This window comes from Balaenoptera musculus, chromosome 2 (assembly GCF_009873245.2).
Source record: "Balaenoptera musculus isolate JJ_BM4_2016_0621 chromosome 2, mBalMus1.pri.v3, whole genome shotgun sequence".
Taxonomy (NCBI): domain Eukaryota; kingdom Metazoa; phylum Chordata; class Mammalia; order Artiodactyla; family Balaenopteridae; genus Balaenoptera; species Balaenoptera musculus.
The window spans coordinates 12,500,070-12,514,411 of NC_045786.1; the positions used below are offsets into that span (position 1 = coordinate 12,500,070).

At 48.2% G+C, this 14,342-nt stretch overlaps 1 protein-coding gene across 1 annotated transcript in view; it reads right to left on the reverse strand.

Annotated features, from left to right (window-relative positions):
* Positions 1 to 4,829: 4,829 nt before the first annotated feature.
* Positions 4,830 to 14,342, reverse strand: part of MSRB2 (methionine sulfoxide reductase B2) — a 38,882-nt gene continuing 29,369 nt past the window's right edge. The window contains exon 5 of the mRNA XM_036839297.1: positions 4,830 to 4,891. Within this exon, the coding sequence (XP_036695192.1) occupies positions 4,865 to 4,891 (27 nt within the window). The 3' untranslated portion in view covers positions 4,830 to 4,864. The remainder of the gene's footprint in view (positions 4,892 to 14,342) is intronic.

A 14,342-nucleotide genomic window follows, 5' to 3' on the forward strand; every position in this document is an offset into this window, starting at 1 on the left:
CAACCACTGCGCCACCAGGGAAGCGCCCATGGGGCATTTCTGAGGATGAAATGAGTTCACACATATCTAGTGCTTAGAGAGAGGCTGGCACAGGGAAAGTCATTGCTTGCTCCTAGCTTTTATTATTTTACACCTTGTTCAGGAGGATATTATTTTTTCCATAAAAATTGATGAACTCCTGTGTGCCTTGCACTCTGCTGGGTTCTGTGGCTAAAATTTTCTCGAGGAAATTCAGACAAAATTCTTTCCTCAAAGCTTTGACAGTTTAATAAGGAATTCAGATTTAAAATAATTATATAATGGAATTGGAGCTATAATTTGTTACAAAGTGTGTGGGATCTCAGAAGGACCCACTAGCCCCTGGCTGTGGGTTGAAAAGGTTTAAGGGTGGGTACCAAGAAGGAGGGAGAGTATTTTATTTATTTTTGGCTGCGTTGGGTCTTTGTTGCTGCGTGCGGGCTTTCTCTAGTTGCGGCCAGCGGGGGCTGCTCTTTGTTGCGTTGCGCTGGCTTCTCATTGCGGTGGCTTAGTTGCTCCGCGGCATGTGGGATCCTCCTGGACCAGGGCTCGAACCTGTGTCCCCTTCATTGGCAGACAAATTCTTAACCACTGCGCCACCAGGGAAGTGGAAGGGGAGTATTTTAAGAAGCTGGTTGAAATTCAGAGGCACCATTTTCCCAGCAGTTCCTGGCTACAGAATGCCTAGTCACGGCCAATGCCAACGGGAGGATGCTGTTGACCTCGATGAACAGTCTCCTAGGTCTCAAGCAGAACAGAAGCAGGAAGGATGTATTTGTCTAGGTGATTTTTTTTTTTTTAATTAATAGCTACTCTATTTATTTATTTTTAGCTGTGTTGGGTCTTCGTTTAGTGCGAGGGCTTTCTCTAGTTGCGGCAAGCGGGGGCCACTCTTCATCGTGGTGCGGGGGCCACTCTTCATCGCGGTGCGCGGGCCTCTCACTATCGCGGCCCCTCCCGTCGCGGGGCACAGGCTCCAGACGCGCAGGCTCAGTAGTTGTAGCTCACGGGCCCAGCTGCTCCGCGGCATGTGGGATCTTCCCAGACCAGGGCTCGAACCTGTGTCCCCTGCATTAGCAGGCAGATTCTCAACCACTGTGCCACCAGGGAAGCCCTGTCTAGGTGATTCTTAATGCAGAGCCAACCCCTATCACAGCATAAGAAGAAAAAATATCACTGTCAAGTCCCCTTTAAAACAGATGCTTAAAATGTTAGTTGAAAATATATGAAAAGTGATCAGCTTAACCTGGTAATTGTTTATACTTAGAAACCATTCTCCCATCCCCTAGCCCCCTAGTATACTTGAGGATTTATTTCTCACTGTGCATCCAGTTAATGGTCTTTCTAAGGCAAGATTTCTCTTATTATTCTACTCCCTATTAAGAAGGCAGAGAATCTTCACATTGTTGAATATGTCACCACAGCGGCATTACTTGTTTGTTTAAAGTCTGTGGGTAGTTAAGTAAGAAAATACAGAATATACAGTTCTGCTGCTATGATTACTTCTAATTTTTAAAGGGGAAGGAGGAGGGTGGCCAAGAGGTATTAGGAAGCAGCTTCCCAAAGAGGAATCCCAACGGGCAGTGAATGGTTCTAAAGCAGTCATTTGGCTCCCTCTAGTGGACCTTTCCAGAATTACTCATTCCCCCACGTATAACCCGGTTACACACAACAAACACACTTGTTTGGACAATGGAAAGATGTAGTGCAACAGTCTACCAACCGAAACTCTCAGCTATATGCCAAGGGTGGGAGAATTGGCTAATGTCCTTAGGTCAATCTAGCAAGAGGAAGAGCTTAATGGAAGAGAGAAAATAGATTCAGCTCTATTCCATGCAAAAGAGACAGGGCGTTTTAGCAATATTCGTATGTCAGTTTTCTAGTTACCAATCCCACCAACATCCTACTGCCTTAGTCTACAGCAAAAAGCGCATTCAGATTCAGTACATCTCAGGGTCTCGCCACCCCTCAACCCCCTCCCCCCCAAAAAAAATGTTCAAGGGACTTGTAAAGGTGAGTGACGCCCTCTATTGGCTCAGATAAGTCCTACATGTGAGGTTTTTTTTTCTTCGTTTGGGAAAATCAGAATCTACGCCTACACAGAGCTATTTCTGAGCCTTTTAGAGTTCCAGGGGAACCCCCCCTCCATATTAGTTGTACCTTTATAAATTGGTTGATAAAAGATATTTAATGATAAAAATCAATGAAGTTCATGCACAATTTGCATTCTGTTCATCGTGTGTGCGTGCATGTGTGGTTTCTGAACTTCAGCCGGTCAGTGGGATATAGATCACAGGGGTCCAGAGAGCCTGACCCATGGAGGACAAAAGCAGGTCAGGTAAGACACCGCTCACTACCTGGGTATTTCCTTCCACCTGTGGGTCCCCTGAACTCCCTCCTCAGCCCCCAGGACCGGGGGCCATTTCCTGCCCACTTTTCTATGATGCTATGTTGTTAGATGGGACCATTGTGCCTGGAGCCCGTTGTGATGGCCGTGTCATGGGATGCTGGGGAAGGGGCGTTTGTCCTTGGCTACATCTAGCTGTCCACAGACCTTGGCTTCAGTCCACTGACCCAGGGCAAACCGGAGGCTAGGTGTTCTCGTCTAAGCCCCACGCGTATCTCCTCTCACCTGGCTGCAGGGGAGGAGGGTTCACATCATCTCCAGGCCACCTCGTGGGTGACCTTACAAACGCAGCTAGCTCTGGCTTAATTCAGCCATTCAGTTTTTTAAAAATGGGTTTAAAAAAAAATGGGTTTGACGTACCTACCATGCACGAGGGCCTGGATGCTATGGCAATTGAAAAGTCAGTAGAATGCTGTCCCAGCTCTCACAGAGTTTCCTTTCTAGAAGACAGGTGGCGTATTCAAGGAGAAATCTAGTGACCAACACAGGCAAACCTGGAATACGGCACTCACCGTCTTGTTGTATTGAAATCATCTGTTTAAATGCCTGTTTCTTAAATGAAAGAGACCTAGTGCTTCCATTTTCCCTCTCTCCCTCCCTTCCCTTCTTTCTCATCACCAGGCACAAGGCCAGGAACACTGTAACGATCAGAGCAAATACAAGTAGAGTGGGCTGGTTAGGGGAAGACTAGCTCACATATGCTGGTGGGGGGAGGTGGGAGGTGGTGCCTCCTCTTCCAGTGGGTGTTTAGCTGTGACAATGGGTGTCATACTCAGCACTGTACAGCCATCTAACTGGGACCCCCCACCGCCCAATCAGGCCACAGCCAATCCAGGCTTCTCTGCTGCCATCCTTTCCCTGATTCTTTCTGGTTCCACCCAGTCCCATCCAGCCCATGGATAGTTCTCGTCTTGCCTTTCTTGCGTTGTTTCCAGTTTGCCACTGTCACGAATATGGCGCTGCTGTGAGCTTTCTTGTATGTGTCTCTTGGTGCAAGCAGAGACGACTTGGTTAGATATTTACCGGGAGTGGCCCTGGTAGGTGGTAGGAGGCAGGTGTGCTCAGCTGTAGTGGACACTACTGTTCTGGTGACTTTGGCTGCTGAGCCGATTTCCCCCCGCTTTATCGTATGTGTTTTGTGGGCCACGAATTCGGGCAGGTGGAGGGTGACTAAGGTCACTGAGGGCCGGTGGTCTGGGGGCTCCCCAGATGGGGGCTCCCCCTCATGGCTAGTGCACATCGGGACAGCTGTGAGGCTGGGACCGCCGGGTTCCTCAGAGAGGCCTCTCCCCGCCTGGCAATCTCGGGGGTGGGGGTGCGGCTGTCGACGTGGCAGCTGCCCTTCCCCTCCCCGCCCCACCCCAGAGCGAGTGGGCAAGACCCAGGCAGAAATCCGCCAGCTGCTTCTGGCGGAAGTTACAAGTTGCAAGTCACGTTTTGGGCATCACCTCTGCCACGTAAGTCCCTGTGTCCCTGCGGCTCAGATTCCCGGGATGGAGGGTGAGCCCCTGCCCCCCGCCCCCCGCCACGTCCACGGGAGAAGGAGCAGAGGGCTTGTGGCTCCTGTGATTTACCGCACTGCCTGATACTTTCTTTTTTTTCTTTTTATAAATTTATTTATTTAATTTATTTATTTTTGGCTGTGTTGGGTCTTCGTCGCTGCATGTGGACTTTCTCTAGTTGCGGCGAGCAGGGGCTACTCTTCATTGCGGAGCACGGGCGCGTGGGCTTCAGTAGTTGTGGCTCACGGGCTCAGTAGTTGTGGTTCACGGGCTCCAGACGCGCAGGCTCAGTAGTTGTGGCGCACGGGCTTAGTTGCTCCGCGGCATGTGGGATCTTCCCGGACCAGGGCTCGAACCCGTGTCCCCTGCATCGGCAGGAGGATTCTTAACCACTGCGCCACCAGGGAAGCCCCCTGATACTTTCTTAAAGTGGTCTTGGGAGGTTTTAAATACCAACCTTTGTTGTAATGAACAAAACCTGTTCACATGTGTCTGGAAGCTTCCTTCTCCTCTCCGTCCCCAGCTCCAGGGCAGAGTTGCTTTCACTGCTCCCCGAGAACCTGCCCCGATCTCTACAGGGGGAACCTGGAGGCATCATCTGTCTTAGCTTCCTGCCCCCTCCACAGACTTAGCACCCGCTCACCTGGCTCTCTCTCTCCTTTCCTCTTCACCAGGGCCGGCCTCTCTCCCGCCTCTGCCTCCCCCCATTCCGCCCCCGACCCCGACCCCCCCGGCTCTGGCCTCCCCCGGACTTGGCCCCAGCGACCACGCCCTGTCTTTCCTCCACCTTCAATCTCCCCAGCTCCACTGCTTCTTTTCTCCCAGGTACAACTCTAACTGGACTGTTAAAAAGTACCGAAAACTTAAGGTGGACACATTAAGCATTTTGGCTTTTTAATGTATTTTTAGTGATCAACTCTGAATTATAAAATAGATCTCAAATCCAACAGAGGAGGAGAATGACCTAAGAGGAAAGAAAGGGGTGAGAGATTTTTAGACAATTTATATACACACATACATACATAAATATACATATATATACACACACATATGTATAATAGAATCTATAAACAAAATAGATTTATATATATATAATATATATACATGAGAAAAAATATATATGTTCTCTTTTCTTCCAGAAGGGTCTTGAAAAGGAGAGACATTTTTCAATTTATCAAAATATGAGTTCCAGCACTACTGATTGTAACCACAAAGTGTTGACAATGATTAAGATGTCTAGGGGTTTACAGATTCTTAGAACACTTTCCTAGATATCCTCGCATAGGGATATAGGATTGAGGAGAGTCTCCAGAAATCTTGTTGGTCCGATCCCTATATTTGGATAATCTTCTGGATACCCCAGTGACTTCCCCTTAAAGGAAAACTGTATCTATTGCTTTTTGGGAAGGTCCTTGTTGTTCATGTGAATGACAAAAACCCAGGTATTATTTCAAAAATGGAACAGAGTAAGTAAAAGGAGTGGGAGAAAGGCCCGTGCAGAGGGAAGACCTCCAGGCTTGGTTCTCGACCCCGACCACTGGCAGCACCCCGGGTGGGTACTGCCCGATTGCACCTGCATGGGGTGTAGCCCGGGCTGAGCAGGCACCAGGTCAGGTATATATATATGGACGCTATACCCCCAGATATATCATCTGAACAGCAGCAAGATGTTCTGGGTCACACAGGATACATGCTGCCTGGTAACTTGCATGTCTTAACTGCGCCTGCAAGTGTGCTGTCATTTTGATAAAAAGTATGTATTTTCATGGGAGAAGAATGATCTCAGAATATTAGGGTGGGTATCTCTAGTGTTGGGATTACAGTGATTGAGATGTCCTCTTTTTTGCATATCTGTATTTCCTAAATTTTCCAAATTGAATATTTATTACTTTGATAATAAGGAAATAAAGGTGGTTTACGAATAAATTCTTGTTGAACCTAGGATCAAAGTGAGAAAGGGGTTTTGAGCCCCGAGTGAGGTGTTTTCACCCCTGCCCTCCGTTTTTATTTAATAGGAAGACGTTGGCTTGACTGATACTTCCGCAGGGCGTCCAAATACATTGTCATCAATACTAGGACATTCTTAGGAGGGAGGGACAATTGACAGATCAGGACAGCCCGGCACACGGGACATAAGGTCATCCTAATGATCACTGTTGGAAGCACTTTGTGCAGCCGTGACCCGGATGGCCAGCCACCCAGCATTCACTGTCATCCGAAGGAGTACTTCCTGGACTCCTACAGTGAACCAGGCATCATGTAGGTCCCGGAAAAACAGCAGTGACCTCGACAGCCTTGGTGCCCCCTCTGAGCCATCACCTCCACGGAGAGGACCTGCCCTGCCTTTGGGGACATCTCCAGGGCCTGCTGCTCTGAGGGAGGGTGATGTCAGACTGGGGCTCTTCATGCTACACCTGAGACTTGCTGTTTAAACCTGCATTCGATGCCTCCCTGGAGCGAGGTGGGAAGACGCTGAGGCTGAGTGGAATCTGGGAAACCATAAGGGGACAGCCCATCATCAAGAGGGGAAGAATGTTAAACAAGTAACTACATAATTTATGAATTGCAAATGTAGTAAGTGATTTCAGAGAGTCTGGGGTGTATGAACGGGAGGATCCGACCTGACCCAGGTGCTTACAGGTTTTCCCAAGGAAGTGACAGGAAGCTGAGACCTAAGAGAGAGACAGGAGTGAGGCTGGTGAGAGGGAAGGAAGAGGCCCTTCTCACGTTGAAAAGTGAGAAGGAGCTCACGCCACGTCTGTGCATCCAAATGGGAAGTTCGTGTGCTTGGTTTCTTTCTTTATTTTCCTATATTATTAGAAAAAATCCCATCCTGCTTTTGAATGCCACATTTCCTTGTGAGCATTTGACTCAGCAATAAAAGGCAACAAGGATAAACTGTAAGCACAGGGTATTATACCCGATGTCTTGTAATAACCCTGTAATGGAGTATAACCTGCAAAAATACTGAATCACTATGCTGTACACCTGAAACTAACACAATATTGTAAATCAAATATATATCAGTAGAAAATAAAAGAGAAGGCTTTCTGGTGGTTTTGAGTAAAGCAGTCTGCAGACTCACTGGTTTCCTGGGACGTGCCCGAGAGTTTGAAGGCAGCCAGGGAGCGGGGGGAGAAGCCCTTCCTGACGCTGACCCTGGGGGACAGAACCACCTCTGCTCCAGCCCCTCGAGGCTGGGCGTCCTGTGACTTGTGCTGCTGATGTCCCCATACCGGCCGTGGGCCAGCAGCTGTGTTCTGTCAGGGCCATCTGTGAGTTTTTACGAGCTGACTGGTTTTGATGTCCCCAACTCCCTGTTGCTGCTTCCTGTGTTAGGGTCTTATCTTTCAAGTGGCCCAGGAATGCAGTATCTGGCTGGGATCACACTGATGGGGCCCAGCCGGGATGATCACTGAGACGGGGGCAAATCTGGTGCTGATGAAAACAGCCTTCTTGCCTCTGCTGGGCTGGCTCGGCCATTTCTGCTGGGGCAGTAGTTTCACTGCCAAGATCTTCACTGGAAGATCAGTCTGGGATGTTTGATCCAGGATATATAACTGACCAGGGACGCTGGGGTCTTGCTTGCCTCCTCTCATTGGAATGCTCCTTGTTTTTAGGCCTCTTCATGGACAGGGTTAGGAAATTATTATTTTTTTTTAAGATAAAATGAGTTTTATATGTTTACATACTTGAATTTCCAACTCAAATTGAAAACTATAGGCTTTTTATGTCACCTTATCTATCATCCATTGGTTTCTCCTCTCTTCCACACCAAATATCCCAGTTCCCAATGACACCAACGTAATTGCTCATCTGCCAACACTATGATATGAAAATAGCTTAATTTTTTCTTTGGCAGTTCTTTTTGTCCTAGGTAACAGCCCATTGTGGAGAGACAGTCAGATTACCACGTTTTAAAATTACTTACAATTGTTCCTCTCCCTATGGCAATGCCACTAACATGATAGTTAGGTTCATTGTTTCACTTTATTCTTGATTATTTGGGGACTGATTTTTTAAATTTAATTTTGTTTCATAATTACGGAAAATATGTTCATGGTTTCTGACCCAAATCTACAAAGGAACGTTTATTTGGAGAAGTTGCCGTCTTTGGTAGATGAAAGTAGCATACTACACACAGTCCTCCCCACTGTTATATAGCCTGGAGGTCATTTCATGCTGGCAGTGGAGACAGTCTTCATTCCTGTTTTTAATCCTGTTTTAAACAGTACTCGTCGTGTGGCCGCATCATAGCTTATTCAACCGTCTCCTGACTGATGCACACTTCGATTGTTTCCAGTCTTTTGCTTTTACAAACGGCGCTGCAGTGAAAATCCTTGTACATTCTCTTTTTCTTATTTTTGCCAATACAGCTTTAGGGTCAATTCCTAGAAGTCAAATTGCTGGGTCAAAGGGTAAACGTACGTTTTCTGGTAGATATCACCAAACTGCCCCGTATGGGGTTGTGCTGTTTTGTATTCCCCAACTTTCTCCACAGTCTCACCGACAGAGTGTGTTACTGCATTTTTGGCCTTTGCCAATCTCAGAGCTGAGAAATACTATCTCAGTGAAGTTGCTAATATGCTAATGCCATTTTTTTTACCACTGAAATTAGAATAAAGAGGTAAGAAATGTTTCGTCTAGATAATATTCTCTTTAGTTTAGCTACATAGCCATCACAGGTGCAAGGGCTACATCCAGGCTTCACTGGCCTGTGGCTACAATATTAAGTCTCATTAACTTTTTTTTTTTTTTTTAGATTTTGATTGATTGATTGATTGATTGATTGCTATGTTGGGTCTTCATTTCTGTGCTAGGGCTTTCTCTAGTTGTGGCAAGCGGGGGTCACTCTTCATCGCGATGCGCGGGCCTCTCACTATCGCGGCCTCTCTTGTTGCGGAGCACAGGCTCCAGACGCGCAGCCTCAGTAGTTGTGGCTCACAGGCCCAGTTGCTCCGCGGCATGTGGGATCTTCCCAGACCAGGGCACGAACCCGTGTCCGCTGCATTTGTCTCATTAACTTTTAATGCCCAAATTACAATAATTTGAGGTTCCCTAAATATACCTTAAAAGGGACACAGCTCTCCTTATGTCTCCCAGTTGTTCTGGGGAGTCTCCAAAGGGGACCTTGAAGGCAGCCACGAACCAGCCTCTTTGCTGCAGTCACCAGGCTGGCTGCTGGCCCGCTCCCTCCCCTGCTATGCAGCTCCTGCCGGTGCAGCGTCCTGGGGTGCGATGACGCATCAGTGGTGGCTGCTGTGAGGACACCCGTGCTGACCGCTTCCCCTCCCCCACCCCACGTGACCACGAGACAGCGCTAGGGCACCGGAAGAGGCTGCTGGAAGGGCCGCCCCCAACACTGTGCCGGACTATCTCCTGACCCCTCCCCTAATTTCTACTATTCTCCTAAAGTATCTCCAGAAGACCTCAGTCTGCTTGTGGCTGCCGATTCTTATCCAGAATCTTATGGAGATTTTCACGAAAAGGGTTCCTTCCTTGGATGGTTCAAACCCCATCCAAGAGGCCTTCCTCTACTCTATAAAGCAAACGTGTTCGTGCATGTGGATGACGCAAGCAGATACGGGAACATCACCTCCATTAACAGCATCTGGTCAGCCCCAAACGTCCCGTCCCACAGGCACCTCCCCGCATCTTACGAGCACATGGCAGAATACACAAGTAGCTGGCTCTGACTTATAACAGTAAGGCAGGAATTACTGATTGAAAACCAACTTACATCAGTTTAAAAGGCAAAACAACTGACAAAGTGGACAAAATTACTGGAAAGTACATTTAAATACAGATCATTCTGAAGTGCACAAACATTAACAATTAAAAATACTAGTGATTCAAAAGATTCATTTTGATCAATATTCTTTCGGAGATTTACTTAGAACCAGAAAGGAAAATTTAAATTCATGGAAAACACTGTTAAGCAAGCAGAGTAAGCACACTGATTTAAAAGAATAGGAAAAACATGCCCCAATTTGGAAACAATTTTCTTAAAAAATACATAAAATTCATAGGACTCATAAACATTATGAACCTCAACCAAACACTCCTACATTTCAAAAACAAATCATGGTAAGTGAAAAAAATGCTTAAAGGCTCATAAAAGGTTGCTAGAATTTTTTTGTTTGCATTTACTATTTACTGTTTTTTTTTCTTTTACTATTTTTACTGTTCCATCTTCTACAATTGGTTATTCGGCGTCGTAAGCTATCATGTATTTGGTTTTAGGTCGGAGCCACTTCTGTTAAGTGCAGACCACTGAGGGGGTCCCTGGGTTCCTGGTGGCTTCCTGTCTATGGCAAAACAATGTGACTTTTTTTTTTTTAAAGATTTATTGATTGATTGATTGATTGCTATGCTGGGTCTTCGTTTCTGTGCTAGGGCTTTCTCTAGTTGTGGCAAGCGGGGGCCACTCTTCATCGCTGTGCATGGGCCTCTCACTATCGTGGCCTCTCTCGTTGCGGAGCACAGGCTCCAGACGCGCAGGCTCAGTAGTTGTGGCTCACGGGCCTAGTTGCTCCGCGGCATGTGGGATCTTCCCAGACCAGGGCTCGAACCCGTGTCCCCTGCATTGGCAGGCAGATTCTCAACCACTGCGCCACCAGGGAAGCCCAACAATGTGACTTTTTGTGCAGACATTCTGGAAGCATCGCTGAACTGAGACTGAACCATGGTCTAGGCTTCACTGAATCCACTGAAGTCATTTTGGAGGTGGTTTGGTCACCATGTCACCACGTGTCATGGTGACAGGGGCCCCTCAGGCTGCTCTTGCCCATCCCACCTGCTTGTGGATTGCCCAAGGGTCTCTGGCCCGGGAAGGAGACCCCAGGGAGCAGCTCTGCCCCTGCAGTCATTCCCATCCTGGAACCTCGGTTTAGCCTAGGATCTGGGGATGACACATGTCTTAGGCTCAGTGGAAATGGTCACCCCAGGGCCTCTCAAAGGGGCTCCCACTCCTGGCTCAGACCCCAGGCCCGGGTGAGGTAGGCTCCACTCCCGCTGAGGATGTTTCTTCTCCGCTGTACCTCATCTTGGTGACTCTCCTTAGTGCCCACCCCCTGTGCAGGTCACCCTGCCCCTTGCTGTTTTCGTCCCCCTCTTCTTACATCTTTTGGGGTACCCATAGGGACAAGGATGAGGCCAGAGAGGCACCTAGATGTGAAATTTCAGCATCGGCTGCCTCTTGGGGTCTGAGGGTGAGTGTCTCCTGGCTAGTGTGGACCCTCTCCCACCTCGTACAGCCTTGGCCCTGCTGCAGGTCTCGGCCCCAATCCGCAGTGTTCGGGCTCCGGGGAGATGGGTGGGTCTGAGGCGATGCAGGATGGCCACCCGCTTAACGTGGAACACTGCTGAAGACAGCACAGTTTTTGCAGCTCTCAGAGACTCCTGGTCCTGACTGTGGCCTTGAAAAGTCCTCAAGTCCATTCCTCTGCCTGAAATCAGGATTGTACCTGAACTGTTGTACAAATTTAACATCCTAGAGAAGCCACCTAACCCAATTTCCACCCATGAAGACTGCCTAGGGAAGAGGCTGGCGTGAGGACTCAGGAACCTCGGGTGTCGCTATCGTCATGAGCTACTTCAGTCTCTCTGGGATTCGGTCTAACGGTAAAATGCACAGGGGTTGGACCCAGTGCCTTTTCATTCTCTTCTCTCTGTGGCATTTTACGGTGTTTGGAGTCTGTTACTCTGGGAACAGTCAGTCCTGATAATAGGATGTTATCTGTAGGCAAAGCTCATTGCAGGCTGTGGCCGGCGTCCAGGGAGAGCACAGGTGTCCCAGGCTCTCCGCCAGCACTCGCCCCGGCAGTTGGTTTCTTATCATTAGTCCCCAGCAATGGAGATTGGAGGGGAGTGCTGGTGACCCCCAGAAGGACGCCAGGAATAGGCATCAAGTCCAGTTCTCAAGTTAACGATGCACTAAGAGATTCACGGACACCAAGAGCTTCCTCGACACTTGAGAGGCCTCCAGTGACTCCAAGAGCTGGCAATCGGTGAAGGTGGGGATCCCGAGCGAAGCAGTGCCCGAGGCTGAAATCAATCAAGCAGCGGTGCTTATGGAGTAACGCGTAGAATATAGATGCTTCTAATTGCTAATTGTTCTTGAGACGCCTACCAAGATTTTTTTTTTTTAATGTGGCCTAAATGTTCTCCTCACAGGCACAGTGAAGGAATTACAGTTTATTCAGGGGCTGACATGCTGCTGATTGAAGTACAAAGAAGGGTAATCAAGGTTAGTTTTGTTTTTTTCATATGGCTTTTAACATTTACAAAGAAAATGATTTCAAGGGGTACACGCTAGAAAGAAACAAGCTGTACGCAGTTACCAATCAGTCAAATACTCGGATTACTAAGAATATCCCGCCCCACCCTCATCTTACCACCCCTCCCCCATAATCAGCATCTAAATGCAACAGGAATTACTCTTTTGTTCATGACTCTCAGGGGAGACTCCAGGACCCAGGCTTGGGTAACTTCATTGAGACAAACATCCTTCCCTGACCCAGGCAGGGTCCCTCGCAGGATGCCCCCAGTTCAGATGAAATGAGCAGAAGTCTCTTTGTCTCCCATCCCTGTTCCCCAGAACTAGACTCGGGGGCCCCTCTATAGTGAGTTTTAATATGGGAGAAAGGTCAGCAAGTATGAGGACAGGAAATTGGACCGATGTGGACGGCAAGCCCCGGTTCTTTGAAGAATTCCTCTCTTGCTGGTGTATTGAGAAAATGGCCTTTTCCTGGAGTCCTGAGGCTCCAGTGATGTCTCTCGGGGCACCTTACAATGTCAGTGGGTCGACAGACCTGGGAAACTCAAGGTCACTGGTGATATAATGTGTTCAGATTGTCCTTGCATCATGGGGGATGGATAATGGTGTTTACGGCCTATGCCAGGGCAGAATCAAGCCATGATAACCCTTGAGAAACATCCTTGGGCTATTCCTAAGGACAGGCTTTCTTAAACCCCTCAGAGCAACGGTGAGCTCCAACATACAGGAAGAAGCCCTCCAGAGTCATCAACCAGCCTTCAGACTGAGGTCTATACCTTTTTAAGGCACGAGTGCCCACTGGGTCACATTTTAAACTCAGTTTTTTAGCCAAGCCTAACTTCATGATTCAGGACAAGATGTGTACGCAGGTGGCAATGTGACCTGTCTGCCCCACCCTTTCCTAAGTCCAATACCAGCCAACGGAACTATTCAGATCCTTCCATCGCTCCAAAGGAAACCAGGGTTCAGAGGAGCATACACAAACCAAGAAGAAAGTCAGAGAGCAGCAAGAAGGAGCTCTCTACAAAAAGCAGCCCTGCATCCTCGGCTTTGCTGCTGTTTTGTTGTTTATTCTAATTATTTGTTTCCAAATGTAACTAATCTCTGCCATTTTCCGTGGGATGTAGCCCTGCTTCTGGTTCAGTGTCTTGGTTGGGGTGAGGTGGGGGGCACAGTTTCAGGCTTCTGCTTGAACCTTTGTATCACGATTGTCCTTGCTCCACAGATGGGGTCCTGCCAGCTGGGAGGTATATGCGTCTTAAGTACTCAGGGGCCGGCTAATGGACCTATGGGCTCAGTGATCCCCTGGTGAATGAATCTGGGCCAGGCCCACGTGCTCTGTGTATCCCCACTGTGACCACGGTGCTTTTGGGGTCCCTGGAATCAGTGACAGCTCAGACCCCGTATCCAACAGACCTCAAAGTTCGAGGTTTTCTCCTCTCCAGTGTACAGTGACTACAGCACAGGGCTCTGTGTCCCTTTGGGGAAAGATTAGGGGAATTAGTACCACCTTAAAGACTTAAAGGATACGGGGTGGCATCCCCAGTTCATCTCCACTTGATGCACCATACTGGAAAGAGCAGACGGCCACTGTGTATTCAGACCCTATGTCATTCTCCTCTGGCTCCTCTTCCGCCACACAGGTCTCCTCAGTTTCTAAACACCCCTCCACGTAACCTTTACAGTGTGCAGTTCCCTCTGCCTGGAATAGCTTCCCTCATCTCCAAGTCTTTCCATGGTACCTTCTTAGTGAGGCATCCCTGATCACCCTATCTAAAACTGTAACCCACCCAATGTGCCCTATCCTCTTTCCAGGCTTAATTTTTCTCCACAGCACTTAGCACCACCTAAAATTTTACTGTATTTATTAATTGATTCTGTTGCCAGTCTCCCCTACTAGAATGGATGCTCCAAATGAGGACAGGACTCCAGATTGTCGTGCTGTTGACGGCTGGGTCTCTGGTACCTAGGAAAGAGCCCAGCATAGGGCAGGTACCCCTTAAATACTTGTTAAATAAATGACTGAATGGATGAGTGATGTTGGCTTAACCCCCCTCCACCCCCAGGCGACCCAGCCTTTTCTGAATGCTTCCTGTCTCACTTCCTATTAGAGTCCCACCCTCCATGCCCACAACAT